The sequence below is a fragment of the Electrophorus electricus genome, chromosome 7, assembly GCF_041902795.1.
Source record: "Electrophorus electricus isolate QZ-2024a chromosome 7, ASM4190279v1, whole genome shotgun sequence".
Lineage (NCBI taxonomy): Eukaryota > Metazoa > Chordata > Actinopteri > Gymnotiformes > Gymnotidae > Electrophorus > Electrophorus electricus.
In genome coordinates, this window is record NC_137503.1 from 5,270,464 (window position 1) to 5,287,998 (window position 17,535).

The 17,535-nt window shown below is 42.9% G+C and overlaps 2 protein-coding genes across 25 annotated transcripts in view; one reads left to right on the forward strand and one right to left on the reverse strand.

Moving 5' to 3' along the window:
* dock7 (dedicator of cytokinesis 7) overlaps positions 1-10,278 on the forward strand; it is a 41,738-nt gene extending 31,460 nt beyond the window's left edge. For 15 of the 23 annotated variants that reach the window (XM_081716908.1, XM_081716912.1, XM_081716913.1 and 12 more), the window contains 16 exons: positions 2,283-2,379; positions 2,471-2,605; positions 2,732-2,884; positions 3,046-3,204; positions 3,295-3,395; positions 3,590-3,782; positions 3,874-4,017; positions 4,169-4,300; positions 4,982-4,996; positions 7,212-7,337; positions 7,507-7,596; positions 7,749-7,985; positions 8,216-8,359; positions 8,797-8,903; positions 8,986-9,153; positions 9,801-10,278. In XM_081716908.1, the coding sequence (XP_081573034.1) occupies positions 2,283-2,379; positions 2,471-2,605; positions 2,732-2,884; positions 3,046-3,204; positions 3,295-3,395; positions 3,590-3,782; positions 3,874-4,017; positions 4,169-4,300; positions 4,982-4,996; positions 7,212-7,337; positions 7,507-7,596; positions 7,749-7,985; positions 8,216-8,359; positions 8,797-8,903; positions 8,986-9,153; positions 9,801-9,843 (2,044 nt within the window). In that variant the 3' untranslated portion in view covers positions 9,844-10,278. Of the gene's footprint in view, positions 1-1,865; positions 1,920-2,282; positions 2,380-2,470; positions 2,606-2,731; positions 2,885-3,045; positions 3,205-3,294; positions 3,396-3,589; positions 3,783-3,873; positions 4,018-4,168; positions 4,301-4,981; positions 4,997-7,202; positions 7,338-7,506; positions 7,597-7,748; positions 7,986-8,215; positions 8,360-8,796; positions 8,904-8,985; positions 9,154-9,631; positions 9,652-9,800 lie in introns of all 23 variants that reach the window. The other 8 variants (XM_081716909.1, XM_081716914.1, XM_035524627.2 and 5 more) reach the window with 4 other exon arrangements.
* Positions 9,596-16,102, reverse strand: usp1 (ubiquitin specific peptidase 1). Of its 2 annotated transcripts, none has more exons than XM_027026697.3 (9): positions 15,934-16,102; positions 15,104-15,325; positions 14,883-15,006; positions 14,661-14,762; positions 14,233-14,399; positions 13,314-14,032; positions 12,779-12,943; positions 12,295-12,496; positions 9,596-12,124 (listed from the first exon to the last, which is right to left on the reverse strand). In XM_027026697.3, the coding sequence occupies exons 2-9, from the start codon at positions 15,268-15,270 to the stop codon at positions 11,377-11,379; spliced, it is 2,394 nt and encodes a 797-aa protein (XP_026882498.3). In that variant the 5' UTR covers positions 15,271-15,325; positions 15,934-16,102; the 3' UTR covers positions 9,596-11,376. The 2 variants fall into 2 exon arrangements, with proteins under 2 accessions (XP_026882498.3, XP_026882497.3); XM_027026696.3 differs by having other exon boundaries at positions 14,233-14,402.
* Positions 16,103-17,535: the final 1,433 nt, after the last annotated feature.

Sequence of the window (17,535 nt, forward strand, 5' to 3'; positions counted from 1 at the left end):
AGGATCGTTACAAAATAAATCAGATTGTCCTCTTATGCCTGTCTAAAATCTCCTGGTTCACACCCCACATGAGAAGAAATCAGCAAGCTAGCAATAGCAGTTCTTAGATGGTTCAACATGATCTTAAAGTATCTGGAATAGTGCAGTTATTACCAATAAATAAAGCCTTTTTTGCCCCATCTTAGTAGTAGATTTCCCCCCCCCCCCCATTTTATCTGTATTTATCTGTCATTTTAGACCACCATAATACAGTATAGTATTATCCTAGACAAAATGCCCTGTTGTTTTAAGAGGCATGTCTGTTAGCATGTTGGGCCCTGATAAATGTTTCATTCTGCTTGGGTGTCTGAGTGTTCTGTGGTTTATAACCCAATTTCTGTGTAGCATTTTAGAAACAGTAATACAGATGGTGTAATACTGGTCCATCCGTCTGTTGGAGGCTTGGAGTAATTGATTGTTTTGTGTTTATGGTGGTGATGCAACAGATGGGAACATCACAGATGTGATTACTGAGTCAGGTAGATCATGCTGTGAATATCGTGTTGAGAAGCTTTACACAGTAGGGTTCTTGAACTGCTGAGCCCTGAATCAAAGCACACGGCTGGTTGTTCAGTCAGCGGGATTGGAAAACCACCTCGACCTGTCGTGACCTCTGTTAACTACCGAGGCTCGTTTTCAAATGATTGGGCGTTAGTCGGGATGTCTGTGTGAGCGAGTCTATAACCTGCCCCCTAACTTTCCTTGTGCTGATGCTTCCTGATTCTACCCTCAAATCTAGCTGTAAGCTAGTTCCTCCTTGTAATTGGAGCGGTGTCTAAAAGCCTAGAGAAACCACGGTTGCAGTGGCTTTGTCTAGAAAGAGAGATGTGTGTTTTTAGTCTTTACAAAAGTAGCTGTGAAATTTCACACCTTTTTGGATTTTCTTTTTTCGATTTTGATACTTTTTGATGCTTTGCTTTTGCCATTGCTTGGTCTTCATGTGTTACTAAGGGCTCATGTTCACCAGCAGTGATGAAAATAAGCACCTTTTGATGCAAATGAACACATTGGTATGCCTACCAATCCGGTAAGAGCAGCGAGTTGTGTAGCTTTGTTGTTCTGTTTCATGTGGTTACAAGTGATTTTTAATTCTATATTATTTGTTCCATTTTGGTCTAAAACGCATTGTCCAGGTGTACTGCCTGTACCAAATGGTGTTCATACTGCCTACAGCAACAAAGAACAAGATGAACACGAATCTCACATTTGTGGCAGTACTTTGAAAACTGTAACAAGTATGACTGAATTAATCTTGTTTCGATTTGTGATGAGCATTCTGGAGTAGTGCCTCCAAAATCAAATGCGTCAAGGGCTACCTAAACATCGCCTTATTTGTTTACTAAAATAAGCCATCTGTTAAGTTTTACAACAATATATTTCAGCACTTTATGTGCATGAACTACAGCGACGTCCTTGACATTTGCTGCTTCAATAACACGCCCGTTTTTCTACTAGCCGGGCCTAATAAGAGACCATGCTTGACCTGGCCAGACGAGGATACCCCTGCCGGCAGACAGGCAGCTTTATTTGAGCTCTTTGTAGACAAAGCCATTGTGAGCTGCTGGAGTTGGAAGGCAGCTCGAACATGCATAGCTGTACATCCTCCTGCTTATGGCACACCGCATCAGCCTCAAGAGTTCTCCCCAAACTCCTGTTTAACCGGCGCCCACGGCGGTCCCCTTTTTAACACGGGTCCCTGTGCTAGGGGTGGCAGCTGCTACACCCCTCGCAGCACTGTGTCTGCGAGGCCCTGGTGCGGTTCGTCCCATACTGACGTGTGTGTGTGTGTGTGTGGCCTCTTTTTAAATGAGTGGTGTGCTGTGCAGGTTTAAGGAAACCCTACTGTGCAATAGGAGAAGCCAGGATCCCTTAGTAGTTAGGTCTGTAAGTTCAGTAGATGTTTGTATAAAATCCTCTCACGGGCCCTTTGTACATCTTCACTGGAAGGCATGCATAAAGCATCTCAAAGGGACAGGTTGCCTTGTCTGCTTTGAAATTAATTGGAAGCAGCTTAGAATTGTTTGAGACATCTCCTGTGCTTGCTACGTGTATGCTGTGTACACTTGAACATTAGGTACAGAGGGCTACTTTTAATGTCCCTGGACCTGTGAACACACAGACATAGCCTTCGTATAATCACTTGAATGTCTGTGCAGAACACGCTATTGCATTCAAGGGGCGCCTTCACTTTATCGTAAATGTAACGTAAAACAGTTCTAAAAGTGCCCTTTTCACTTTGGCAGAACCAGGGCTGAGCTCGAGCATGAGGCACTTATAGATGGCAATCTGGCAACCGAGGCCAACCTCGTCATCTTGGACACTCTGGAAATCATAGTGCAGGTAAATATTTCAAAAGCTGAACCACACTCTTTCATGGATGGTTCAAGTGGGCATTAAACATGGTTCTGTTCAATCGCTACTTTCTGTTTAGACCGTGTCTGTGACCGAGTCAAAGGAGAGCATTCTGGGAGGAGTCCTCAAAGTCCTGCTTCATAGTATGGCGTGCAACCAGAGCGCCCTCTATCTGCAGCACTGCTTTGCCACGCAGAGAGCTCTCGTCTCAAAGGTGAGCACGTGCTCACACGGTGGCCTGGTCTTTTTCACCGGTTCTCGGAGGACACATTTTGTGAGCCATTACATACAAAACCCCTAAAAGCTTTGCGTGTTGCTTAACTGGTTTGTTTCTGCGCAGTTCCCCGAGCTGCTGTTCGAAGAGGAGACGGAGCAGTGTGCTGACCTGTGCCTCCGTCTGCTCCGCAACTGTAGCAGCTGCATCAGCACCATCCGCTCTCATGCCGGCGCCTCCCTTTACCTGCTCATGCGGCAGAACTTTGAGATCGGGAACGTGAGTTCCGCAAACACACTTCAAGTGCTCGTTTTTTTCATTCTCTAAAATAAATTTTTATCTTGGGCTGTAAGAGTTGATGTAGGTGTTCTCCTCGGGCAGACAGAGAGACAGTATGACACATTTGTGTGTATGTGTGGGTGTCCTGTCTGCGCCTGCAGAATTTTGCCCGAGTGAAAATGCAGGTGACTATGTCCCTGTCGTCTTTGGTGGGCACATCCCAGAACTTCAACGAGGAGTTCCTGCGACGTTCACTCAAAACCATCCTGACCTACGCTGAGGAGGACCTAGAGCTCCGAGAGACCACCTTTCCTGACCAGGTCAGTCCCAGACTGCCTTTGAATCTGAGATGTTCTTTATCTATGGTTTTATTTGACAATTATTAATTTTTAATTTTTTCCCCATTTCAGGTGCAAGACCTGGTTTTTAACCTACATATGATTTTATCAGACACAGTAAAAATGAAGGAACATCAAGAGGATCCAGAGATGCTTATTGACTTAATGTATAGGTACAGATTACAGACTTCTTTAGTGCTAAAAAGAACACACAGTAACTTTCAGTCCTAATTTTTGAGCTTCTTTGTGTGTTGTAATGCAGACAATTTGCAAATAACTGAGTTTGTCATAAAACAATGTAAATTTTTTTTAAAAAAGTCATCTACACGTACATACCATAACAGTCAAGTGTCTCTTTGAAACGTAGAATTGCTAAGGGCTATCAGACGTCTCCTGACCTGCGTCTGACGTGGCTGCAGAACATGGCAGGGAAGCACTCTGAAAGGAATAACCACGCAGAGGCGGCCCAGTGCCTGGTCCATAGCGCCGCCCTGGTGGCAGAGTACCTCAGTATGCTGGAGGACCGCAAATACCTGCCTGTGGGCTGTGTCACGTTCCAGGTACCCGGCCTATCCGCAGTCACCGATCCGTGCTGGTTTTCTTTAGAAACGACTCGCGTTTATCCACGTCTCTCTCTTTCCTTGGCCTCAGAACATTTCATCCAACGTGCTGGAGGAGTCCGCCGTGTCTGATGACGTGGTCTCGCCAGATGAGGAGGGCATCTGCTCAGGGAAGTACTTCACCGAGGCTGGCCTGGTGGGGCTGCTTGAACAAGCTGCAGCTTCTTTCTCCATGGTGAGGAAGACGCAGTGCGGGTTTTTCGAGCCCTAATGAGCACTGCGCAGGTGGCTTACTAAAGAAATACTGCAGTTCCCAGCAGGCAATGATTCATGTTGGTGGGCTACATTTAAGTGACCTTGGTTTCACTCACTCGCTCTGGCTGCAGGCTGGCATGTATGAAGCGGTGAACGAAGTCTACAAAGTGCTCATCCCCATTCACGAAGCCAACAGGGACGCTAAGAAGCTGGCCACCATTCATGGTAAACTGCAAGAAGCCTTTGGCAAAATCGTGCACCAGGTAAATGCTCAGACTGTCTGATTGTTCTGTGGCAGTGCTAGTGGGACCATTGTTGGTTTTAACCCTTGTTGGTCAATGAACTGGCTGGCTGTCACAGATGACATTAGGGCTTTGGATTGAGATATTATTAATGACCCACATCTACCAAATTCACTGTATGTTTGAGCTTATTCATTCTGTCTCCTGTCTGTACATACGTACACTTACACACGGGAAAAGATGGTTATGTACACAACAGTGCACTTGAATGTTTAACCTGTTTCCAGACTGTGTAGTCAATTAAAGAATTACACGTGCTTAAGGAATTAAACATCGTGGTTGGATATGAATGTGACACATTCTCATTCTCACTGAGGCGCACTGTAAAAGTACACTTCTGCCTGCGATGCCTTTTCCACTGGCACCCACAGCTGATATTTAACACACTCAGGTGTTAAATGAAAGGTGCTTTGCATGTGTAGGAACTTGTTCCCAAGTGTGGAACGGTGCTTCCCATGACCGCGTTCAGTAGGCCTTGCGTGCAGGCACAGCTGGAGGGGTGTTGCATGGGGTGTTGTGAATAATGTCCTATGGGAAAGTATATCCGTGACTGCCCATAGCGGAGAGCCGTGTTGAGCTTCTGCAGGGTTTGACTGTGTCTGTTTGTTTGTTGATTTGTCCTGTATCCTTTCTGTCATACAGAGCACTGGCTGGGAGGTAGGTGGCGAACCTCATGGTTAATGCTTAGCCCACGTGTGCAAGCTGTGGGCGTTTTATCCTGGCACTCTCTGCTGTGAATTCGATCCATTAACCTTTTTTATGGACCTTTTTTTTTTTGTTACTCTGTCCACCCCTTCATTCTCCGCCCGTGGGACCGCTGTCGGCGCGTGTTGCCGGCAGCAACCTCGTCCCCTCGTTACCGTTTTCTCTTTTTTCTTCATCGTTTTCTCTCTCAGTTCCTTTCTCGCCCGAGGAGAGGCAGTGCTGTTAACATTGCTGATTTTGGCAGGACATGCATGGGATCCGCCATGTTACACTAATGATGAGTTGTTGAGGAATGCATCACTTAATTTGCCTCATCGTCCTCATTTATTCTCCGTCTGTTTCTGTCTTCCATTAGCACTGGCCTCGACGCGAGTCATCACAATGCACAGGGTTCGATTTATTACTGACAGCCTAAACAATACCCACCACCAAGTGAAGATTGGATACTGAATTGGGAATATTCTGTCCAGCCTGTTTGAACTCTTAATTTATAGTAGTTGAATACATTCCACATTTTTTTTTTTTTTTCTCTCTTCTCTGGGTGCAAGATCTCACAAAGATCAGTTAGCGTGCTCTTTCAGGATGTTTCTGGAATTCAGCAGAGCTAGCCGCTTGCTTTTTAACTAGAACTAAATCGACCCCTGAGTTATAGTTTTTGTGTCTGAATTGTCGTGTGTGGCTTATTTCTCTAATTGTTTACTGCATGATACAAACCAGCCATTTCCTCCTAAATGGACTGTATAGCATGAAGCCGTCCTTTCCCATAACTGCTTGCGTTGTGGGGTGACGGGGAGGCCTGTCACCACTCCTCCCTCCTGCTCTTCTGTTTTTCTCCCTCCTACCTCAATGCATGTGTGCAATGTTGGGGGTTCTTCCATGTTTTGTCTCTGTTTATGTTGGAATTGAGTTATTGTGTTCAGTCATATTGCTGTTTTGTTTTCTGTTTGTGTCTGTGTGTGGGGTTTTGTTTTTGTTTGTATGTTGGCAAGGTTTCTGGTTCCCTGATTAAATGTGTTTTTTTTTGTTCTCTCCTTTTTTCCCCGTTGCCCTGGTTGCTGACCCCTCCTCTTCCTACTTTAATTGTTGTGTCTTGTGGTAAGTTTCTAGTTTTAGGGTTTATTCCTTTTGCTTTGATAATGAGAGTACTGACTGCAATGAACCAGAGCTGGGCTGGGGCGCTTCGGACAGCTGAGCCACTCATGTTTTTTAGGCACACAGTGAATTGTCAGTATTTTCATCCAGTCCATGGAAGGTAGGCCTGCTTTTGGCTCAGTATGGAGTTGCATTTGATTGGCACACAAAATGTCACCCACTCCTACTCTTCACTGCAGACGTCTTGTCTGTATGCCACCCGAGCACACTGGCTCCCTGGCTCCTCTCCATGCTTACCATCGCACTGAGTCGTGCTGGGCCGAGCCAATAGCTAAGACTAAACTGGTTTGGTCTGAAGGAGGTGGAGGCCATTCAGACGAACCATCATACAGAGTCTTGTGCAAGCCTTTTCTCTTCTAGTCTGCTCTTTCTATTTTGTGGTAACGTTATTCTGTTTACTATGTATGTAGCAGTTCGAATCACAGACTCACTTTTAGTCTCACTCTGCTCAGATCTGTTCTAAGACAAGTGTGGTTGATTTGATTAATTTAATTATTTATTTATTTATTGTCTAACTCTAGCAGTGTTTGGCAGCAGACCTGATGCCATGTTTCATTTACAGTTTGTTCCACATGTTCACCTTTTGAAAATATCTAACAATTCAGTATACATGGCAACATAGAGTAGTGATCAGACTGCATGCTGAACGTTTTAGGATTGCTTTACTGTGTGCCTGTTTCTTCTCAGCTCATTATTGCATCTCTGCTGTATTGCGTTTGCAGGCCGTCTCACTAAATGCTTACATGTATTCATTTACCAGGGAGTGTTTACATTGCTGTTTTAATCTAATAACTTATTGCCAAGTCAACATGAACTTTTTTTCCTGTCAAGTTCACGTTAAACCAAGTACTTCAGAGTTACTATAGTAATCTTGCAATGCCATAAAAATGATTCTTTAGTAATGTTATTAAAAACCAAAAGCTTTAAAAAAGGTAATAATGTTGACACTTCTTCTGTAGGTATGTAGTTGGAGTGATGCTAAGAAAGGTGACTTTGTTTGTTGTAGGATGGAAAGCGGATGTTTGGTACTTACTTCAGAGTTGGGTTTTATGGTTCTAAATTTGGTGACCTGGATGAGCAAGAGTTTGTGTACAAAGAGCCAGCCATCACCAAGCTGGCTGAAATCTCGCATCGGCTTGAGGTACACAGTTAATTGAAGCTATCCAGTTAACTCTGTGTTTGTGTTCTTGTGTGTGTGTGTGTGTGTGTGTGTGTGTGTGTGTGTGTGTGTGTGTGTGTGTGTGTGTGTGTGTGTGTGTGTGTGTGTGTCAACACACACTGCCCCACAAACTGTATATTGCTATTTTTAGGGTTTCTATGGTGAGAGATTTGGGGAAGATCAAGTTGAAGTCATAAAGGATTCCAATCCAGTGGACAAATGTAAACTGGATCCAAATAAGGTAGCTAGTTAATTTATATTTGAGTTGGTCCATGACTGAGGAAGTAATAAATCTAGCATACGGCACAAGTCTTTCGTGTGTGTGTGTGTGCGCGTGTGTCTTTTACAAAAAATAAATAAATAATCTGAAGTGACTGTGCTATTCCGGGACAGGCTTTCATTCAAATCACTTACGTGGAACCCTACTTTGACACGTACGAGATGAAAGATCGCATCACGTACTTTGACAAGAACTACAACCTGCGGCGCTTTGTTTACTGCACGCCATTCACGCTGGACGGCCGGGCACACGGTGACCTGCACGAGCAATACAAGCGCAAGACCATCCTCACCACCAGCCATGCCTTCCCATACATCAAGACCCGCATTAACATCATACACAAGGAGGAGGTAACCGGAATACAGCAGGGCTTTCCTCTTTGTGAAACAAAGCTTGAATTTTGTCAGCAGAACGCACATACTTCTGTAGAATCCATGCGTGGTGCAGAGTGCTTAAGACTGCTCTGAAGCAAAGGGTAGTCACAAAATAAAAATGACTTCTGGCCCCTCACCAGAAAGTTGCGCCAAAGAAGGAAAAATGCAGTACAGGTTGTCTAAACGAGCTATTTTTTTGTGCTCAGATCATCTCCATGCCCATTGAGGTGGCCATTGAGGACATGCAAAAGAAAACCCAGGAGCTGGCCTTTGCTACGCACCAGGACCCGGCAGACGCCAAGATGCTCCAGATGGTGCTGCAGGGCTCTGTGGGCACCACTGTCAACCAGGTGACGGGCAAAGCACGCGTTCACTCAGCAAGGGACGGATGAGGTGGCTTTCACGCCGAGTGCGTTTACTGGCCGTGTTGCTCGCTAAATGATTGCAAGCCAGTGTTGCAGGCTGCATTTCTACCTGTGCTAACAGTTCTCTTGGAACTGAACTCGAGTACAGTTCTTTGCTCTGCTGCTGAGAATTGCATTTTTCTGATGCAAAATGTATTCAAACGTGTGGCCAAGATGCACCCATGGGTGTGTGAAACTGCTCAGATTATTTTTGCAGTGTGATTTTGATTGGAAAAGGTCAGTTTCGAATACCTGGATGTTGGATACCATTCCAACTAGAAACCGTTACTACATATTGTCACTCAGATTTACCAGTGTGTGGATTTTGATGTCCTGATGCAAAACCTGTAAGAATCACTTACTTGCTTCATGTTTCTCCACAGGGTCCACTTGAGGTTGCCCAGGTGTTCCTGTCTGAGATTCCAAGTGATCCTAAACTCTATAGGCACCATAATAAACTGAGGCTTTGCTTTAAAGACTTTACCAAGAGGTAAAAACAATAATTTCCGTCTTTTGTTTTTGTTGCCTTTGGGTACTTTTTAATCACCATTATTCTATCCTGCCATAATTAGATGTGAAGATGCCCTTCGCAAAAATAAGAGTTTGATAGGTCCCGATCAAAAGGAGTACCAGAGGGAGCTGGAGCGGAATTACCACAGGTTGAAGGAAGCTCTTCAGCCTCTTATTAACCGGAAGATTCCCCAACTCTACAAACCTGTGCTCCAGGTCAACTCTCATAGGTGAGCAGGCAGTTCCAAACAGCAGCTGGACACACTCTCTTTGCAAGGTTTTATGGCAACATGTACTATATGCGGTAATTTAAAAAAAAAAGAATCCGGGAAACTAAAGGGAAGCAGACCTTAGGGGCCAGGGGCGTTTAAAAAAAATCCAAAATGACAAGTTGATGGTGGCAAAAAGAAAGGCGTGTCCACTTTTGAAGGGTTTGCAGACACGAAATCTGATTAGACTCCCAGGTTCCATGAAATGATGACCACAAAAACTGCATCATGCTTAGTGTTTACGACTCTGAAGCTCAAGAGTTTCACTTGTGCAACAAGCCACAACTGGAAAATAATGGTCATATCACTTAATAATTAATGTAGATTACACTGGAAATCTTGACTGGATAAATATTTTTCCTTTTACATCATAAGTTAATAACAAACCCATTCTTGCATCGTGTACTGTGTCTGATAAACCTTTATTTTTGACAAGCAGCAAACGGACAGCTTGAAAAGGTATCCATATCCAAATAATTTAGTGCTTACTGTAGTATTTGATCAATGTTGAGTGTACCATTTATCAGGCATAGGTATAGATCGGACTATAAATCTGATCATTGTAATTTGTCCTATTCAGAAATGTCTATTTACCCCCTCCCCCCCAGGGACTCCTTCAGCAGAATGAGCCTTCGGAAATTTGAAATGTGAAGAAGAGGAAATTCTAAAGAGACCCTGATTTTTATTTATTTGTTTGTAAATATTCAATGATCATTAAAAAAAAAAAAAAAAATCAGTGTTTCCCACAAAGTGAAAAAGCTAAAGTGTTGAGATGGAATGTCATTCCAATTTTGTATGCATTTACAAAAAGGGCCTGTTCGTCATTCAGATTGAAAGCATATGTGTCAAAACTGTATTCAATATCCTGTGTGCACTTTTTTTTTTTTTTTTTTTGTCCTAATGCATTTTACAACACATGGTACAACTTTGAAAGTTTACTATTTAATCCGAATGAAAAACATGCAAAAAAAGGTACCACTATCTTTTTTGGTTACACTTCTTATTGAAATGTTTTAAACATTCTTGAATTTTTATGTAGCTTTTGTTTACCTTTAAGTATTTTATTAAATAAATATTTTAATGCAATGTGTTTTATTTTAATGTAGTCAACAGCAATACTAGTTAGCTTTTTAAAGATGCTAACATTTAATAGAGGTATAAGAAAATCTACAGAAATAGGAAAAAATAGAAAAGTCAAGGACATTTACATTCATTTCCCTCTCCCCACATGTACTGCAACAGCTTTAATGGAGTCAGTAGTTCCTTCTCCATAAAATAATATAAAGTCTGGTTTTATTGCTTTTACAATGGCTTCAGCTTTTACACCAATGACTGCAGTGGAAACCAGGGACTAATTCCTTGGAGCATCCTACTGAATAGCTACACAGCTGTCTCTTGGTGCAGTACTGCTTCCAATCTATATAACTTGTTTATATATCTAATAGTCAATCTGCTGTTTTTGTGCTCAAGGACTTGGATCAAGCTTATTAAAAGTTAAAGGTAAGTGGTTTAGCTCTGTGGCATAATACCTAATTATCACATTGAAAAGAAGGAGAAAAAAAAAAAAAGCTTTCACAGGAATGAGGTATTGAAAAGGTTAGTTATGCCATTACTCTTAGACAATGCACACACAACACAAATCTAAACTCAATTGGTCTGTTTTCAATCAGTCCAGCAAGCAGCAGGAACACTCCAAGCTGGGTTTGTTTTCTTGCTTTATCAAAGAACATCCACCCTTGATTAAACAATACATTGCTTTGTTTACTCTCAACTACCCTTCACAAATAACCTGAAGCAATAATGCAGGATTAAAAGGAAATATACAAGTGTTCTTTAAAAGAAATTCCAAAAAATAAAGACCAGTGCATAAGCAAACTAATTGTAGCAGGCAGTCAAACACGAAAAGCTTGAATTGCAGAAACAATAAGTACACTACAGCCAGCAAGGTGCATTTTGTGAGGGCTGTCCAAACGTCGGTGGCCTTCATGTCAGACTGGTTACAAAGAAAGGGGAACATAAGATATACAAATGCCTGAAAGAGAACCCCTCAAAAAGAGGCTGTCATGGCATGTGTCTACCTCTGTGCATTACGCATTAAACCCATCACAACTTTCTTCTGCATTAATAATCTTCAATAACAGACGGAAGTGACTAATACAATGTCATGGTTATGGACTGAAGCCATCAGTTTATTTCTCCTGTAATCTTCTTGTAGAAGAGGAGATAAGGTGTGGAGGTGGAGCAGGTCTCAGGAGAGCAGGCTCTGAGGAAGTCCTCTTCCTCGAAGAGCCTCACCTCCGAGTCATCAAACAGCATCCACTTCCCCTCGTAGTGCACAAGGTTCTGCAGAGCTGAGTCAAAGCTCACCTTGCTCTCCTGTCTCCTGGCATCTCCCTCCTCTTCCACTCCCTCTTTTTTCAGGCCTTCATTCTGCACAGAAGCACTGTTTGAGCAACCAGGCTTCTCTGAAACGGACTGTTTGCTGCTGCCAAGCTCGTAGCTGGAGACGCTCCGCTGTCCGCCCAAGAGGCCCACGCCTTCTGAAAGCCTTTTCCCTCCTGCTTTGCTAGCTGCGGCAGCCGCTGCGGTTTCACTAGTCGCGTTTGTCAGTCTTCGGCTTAAGCAAAACGACACCTCCCCATCGTCGTAGTCTGGCTCAAAAGCCTCTTTCTTTGTCTCTCCGCCCTCGTCTCTGTCGTCTTCCTCCGCAGGCTGGGACTTGAGGTTGGTGTGATGGAGGTCTGTCATGCGGATGTAGGTGGTGTAATGTCCACTGCTGATGGTGACCCCACTGTGCATGACTACAGCAAAAAGCCTGTACTGGTGCCCTTGGTCTGAGGCAGTGGGTTGTGTACACCACTCCTCCAGCGAGAGCTGGAGAGGAGTTTGGAGAGGAGTGTTCACTTTGGACAGTCCAGCGTATGGGTCCAGCCTGTCGAAAAGGGTAGTGGGAGAGCAGTGACAGCGTTTATGAATACGACTTATTCAGGAACAAGTAATTCAGTAACTGCATCCCGTGTACTGGTGAGTTAGGTTTGCAAGGCATGATACTAAATCATACCCAAACTTCATGTAAATAATAATAGAATTTTAGAATCATACTCTGAGCCACTGGCCGAGAAACACTTCAGGTGAATTGTAACCACTTCAGGGGTCTTGTCAAACAGCAGACTCCTTTCAGCCTCTGTGTAGTGACGGCAGGTCTCACAGAAGTACTTATCTGGCCCAACGATCCGCTCCACTGACGCAAACTGAGAGATGGCCCACTTTAGCGTCTTTAGGTCAGGCTTAGGATCTGGAGAAACTGAGAAAAGGAGAATATTGAGAAGATGACAGGGACATTCCTCCAAGCCCTCAGTACTGTGTCTAATGCTCTCAAATGCTGATTAACCCTTTGACACATATTTATAGTTTAGGCCCCCAACAAGTGATAAATGTAATTAAGACTTGGCTTAATTATGAGACTGGCCACTTTTGCTGATTGACCGCTGGTCTCGCAACAGATGTTTTTAGTTAAAAGCTTACCGAGATATCCGTATTTATTTTAATCGATACACGTTTAAGAGCATGCATGGAAACCACTCACTTTCTGAACTGGAATTTGAGCTGCTGGTCTCATCCTCTTGGACTGGTACACTTATGTCTTGAAAGTCCTCTCTCCTCTCGGTACAGCACTCGCACTCCAGGCAGCGTGTCCGCAGCACAAGCTGACCCTGAAACAGCTGCTTTAGCATGTCCAAGGCATGTAGTTCTGTTTAGTTGGTGAAGAAAAAGAGTGGTGTAACTCATGTACTTAATCACTGCAGCTTTTAAATAGGAATAGTTGCATTTATATTATATATATATATATATATATATATATATATATATATATATAGATATATATATATATATATATATATATATATAAAAAATAAAAATCTAAACCATGGCTTCACAATGATGCTCCTTAAAAGCCACATAATAAGCACAGGTCAAAACTCCATAATCTACACAAATCCCCCAGAAGTATGTATTAGAAGAAAGTGTGTAAAATTCAGTTTGGAATTAAAACTGCTCACTATTATCAGAAGTATGTTTATCGACATATTCCATAAAAGCACTGCAGTGTGAAAAATTACCTTCTCTCATTGCACCATACTGATGTGTCATGGGTGTGGGATTCTCCTTTTCAGGGGCAGCCTTCTCCTGGCCCTGAGGTCTCTGATCATCACTGGGCTTGGGGTAATCTGCCTTTCCATCGGCTCTTTCCGCAATGTGAGAACTGATTTTACCCATGCTGCGAAACTTGGAGAAGATGCTGGGCTGCTTGCCTGAAGACTTGAGCCAGCTCAGCTTTGCTCTTTTTTTGCTTTTATTCACTTCTTTCAGGGTCCCTTCACTCTTCACCTCTTCGGTGTTGCTTGCTCTCTCCTTGCCTTGTTCCTTCTCTTCCCCCTCTCCCTCGGTCCTCTGCTCACCAACAGGGTTTTTCATGACATCACCAGAAGACTTTCTCTTTGACCGGGTAAAAGGCTTGCTCCCTTCTTCACATTTGTTTTGTTTGCTCTGAGACTTGGGCTTTTTCTTGGCGTTGCCCGCTTCTGTATCACTTTTTCTTTTCCCACTCAGCTGGCTGTCAGAACCCTCTTCTTCCTCTTGGGTAGTTGTGAGCAGATCAGCTTTTTTGTCTCCTGTGCTAATTAAGTCACCCTCTCCAGTGTTTTTTTTGGGCTTATCTTGGTTGCTATTCAGTTCTTTTTTAATGGTGTCACAGGCCTCCTGGATGTATGCAAGAATGCACTGCAGAACCTCCTGTGCATCATGCTGCAGAAAGCCTTCATACATGGGATTCAGCTGCCTGCGGTAGGTATAGGATGTTTAGTTTTGTTCATCTGTAATCCATAATTACCTATTTTTGCTTGGTTATTTGGTAAATTCAAACTAAGATTTGTGTAAGTATTAAGATAAATCTTACTTGTCATCTTGAATTATTAAAAAAAAAAAAAAAGATAGCACTCATTCTCTACAAAAACCTGTGATAGCAGTTGCCAGTAGTACCTAAGTGTATAGAGCACTTTGCGTGGTGGTGTGGCCAGCTCTCCTTCACTGTATTTCTCTGGGTTAAAAAGGAAGCTGGACTGCAGCTGCTCCACTGAGGTGATTAGGCTGTAGAAACTGCTCAGGAGTTCCATTTGAACACGCATGGACTCAACATGAGGGTCTCCCTGCTAAGATCAAATCAAGTGCCATTTAAACATGGTTACGATGCAATATGACAGAGCAACCATTTTGAAATTGCCATGAAAGTCATGTTCACAATGAACCTCATCTATCAGATTTACCCACTACAGTGCTGACACAGTGGGGGACAGACATGATGCTTAGAAACTGCACACTGAACAATAGCTTTTTATTTTGCTATTAATTAATTAGTCAAATTTTTACATAGCAATAGTAACTTGTGATTAATAGCAGGAAAAACATACCTCTTTACTTTTAGCATCATCATCTTTCTGTTTGTCTTTCAATTTAGACAAATGATACAAGGTTTTAATAGCATCTTTAAAACCAGGGCAGTAATACAAGACCTGCCATGTGCAAGAAACAGCAAGTGGTCACAAACATATAAAAACAAAAATAATACTTGTAATATCACTCAATACTAAATTATGCACAGCCTTTAACTAAAATCATTAAACCAAACAAACCTGAAGAATGCTGTTCAGGTAGCAAGTGTTTCCCAGATTGTTAAGACCCACAAAGGGGACAAGACTCTCTCTTTTTCCGCAAGGAATCGATGAGGGACAAGGCACTGGGACAACGTGGTCACAACTGAAAACAACAACAACAAAAATCAAACGATATCCTGCAAAGCAGCTACAACACTAATTTTGGTATATGCTTGTATACTAGTTTCCAAAAGCACCACCTTGTGGTTTCTTCGGGTTCTGCGGCAATGGGCTCCTCAGCCTGAGTCTCGGAGAAATCTAGCGCTCTCTTGGCTTCCTTCTTCTGAAAAAACTTCAGTGAGAGGCGGCTCTTTTTGAAGGGGCTTCCGAGCGCAGCCACGACTCCCTCGCCGTCTAGGCCGGGCATTTTTTTTTGCCCCGCCCACGCCAAAACGGAGCGAAATCAGGCTGAAATACCAATCCTTTGAGAAAGCGAAAGCAATCGAGCTTTAGCAGAACTGCAATTCATTTAAGACTCAATGCCAAATGTTTGTCTCCGCTGACATTTCCTAATGATAACAGTCTAGAATAATTCGTTAGCTAACCCTAGACAATGTTTAGCTAGCTAGCTAACTTAGGCTAACAACCTGGCTAACGGTTATCAAAACGAACCTCCAAAAAAAAACCCCAAAAAAACAGCGAGCGCTTAAAGTTACTTAAAGTCACGACGGATCTGACTTTACTGGGAGCGTTAGACAGCTAGATAGCCGAATAACTTGCCCAACCGGGCCTATAAACTAGAAAGATATGCTAGTCAGCAATTAGCCAGCTAACAACACCACTGACCAGGCTAAACAAGCCCATATGGGTGCAAGCTGGCCATCTATCTATCTCAGGGTTATACTCACAAGAGAGAGTCAGTAGTGACATACAAGTAGCTAACACGACGTTAACACATCGGTACGTTTGGCAAACACAGTCCAACTGGGTTAGCTATGCTAGCTCACCTAGCGGTTACCTAGCCAACCACCAGCACCGGTACACGCTGCTTGCTAGCTAAATAGTACGCGTATCAAACATGGTTACGAACCTGCAGCGCAATGTTCGCGCTAACGACTCTTAAACGACGTCGGTTACATTTTTCGTGCAGTGCCAACCGCACGTCTAAGGGCTCGACAGTAAACGGTAAACAGACGGACAACTTCGTCGAGCAGAGTTCGACGTAGAACTTGGCGCTTTTTCCAAAAGCTACACGCCCACTGGCCGTCGTCAGCTCTCGACAAGACGGCGTTGGCTTGATTAGCGACTTCAGGTTTTTTTTTTTTTTTTTTTTTTTAAACCCTAGAACTGCATTTTCTGAATTCAAATACATGGCCGTAGTCACGGCATGTACCATTTTAAATGTTTAAATATAAAACAGGTAAGGTGAATGCAATTTCTGCAGGCAAAATTTCAGCGTACCAGTTGCCACGTGATCTACTCGGGGGTAAACCCCGCTTGATCCTCGTGTCTGCAGTTTTGTGTTCTAGGTTACTATTTCTGCATAGGATTTGTTATACATTTAAACCATTTTAGATGTTTTTATTTCCTCTCCATATTTTATTTTGTCATTGGTTTAATTAACACAAAGAAGACTGAGATTTGATTTAAAAAAAGATGTCATTTTATACAGAGTCCGTTTGCCTTAATCGAGTTTGAACTCTGCTGGCGTAACTGGTTCTGTTTGTGCCTAAAGTATGTTATGAACTAAAAGCAAAGTGCATATTTAAAACCGTATAAAACGTGTTGCAGGAACGGTGGAAGCGGTGTACTTGGTCATGAACTAGGTTACGGTCGACACCGTTTAGCTGTAAAGGGGTATAAGTATATTCACTACGCTTTTATGTAATGAATGTTCTAATAAGGCGAATGCAGTGTTCCTTCCAGCAGGGGGACTCAGCATCCGTAGACGTAGCAAAGGCGCAAGGAATGAAAACAATCTAATAAGGTTTTTAAATGGTAAAATTGCAACAGCCTACAATGGTCTGTATTTTGTTGATATAGGCAATTGTATTAGAGGAAAATGATTACTCCTTCGCCTTGGGTTGTAACGTTATTTCTCGAACGTCCCAGTATTCGCATGAAAAATACTTGCATCCTGTGAAGAGAAGCAAGTAAGATTGCAACCCCGTACCTTTTATTTGATCATGTAACGTGAGAGATTTTTCTAGTTGATTTGTTTCTTCAGGACACAGGCCCTGTAAAGCCCAGCTGATATCATTTCTTTTATCTTGCGATGTGAAATATTTCACCCTAGTCTCGAATGTAATAAGCATGCTCCGAATGGTGTATTGTGTAAAGCATGCACTTGGATTATTTGCATACTCGCCTTTTATAGCCTGACGTATTAAAAAGATGTAATGGGTGCAGAATCGTATTATAAATATTGCTTCTTTATTCTAAGCAATGGTATTATTTAAATGCTGTTCGTACACTTTTTTAACAGTTCGTACAACTCGTGGGGCTGAGTGGAAACCTTTTGGTTTGTCAGCGCCTCAAAAAAAATAACCGTGTGCCTATTATTTTCCCCCTCAAACCGTTAACGGATAGCCGTGAATTGTGCCTCCATACGATGTGAGGGAAGGTGTGCACGCATTGACTCAAGGAAACGGATGTTATCACGTAGCCTGTGTTTGTGGGAGAATGGCTGTTG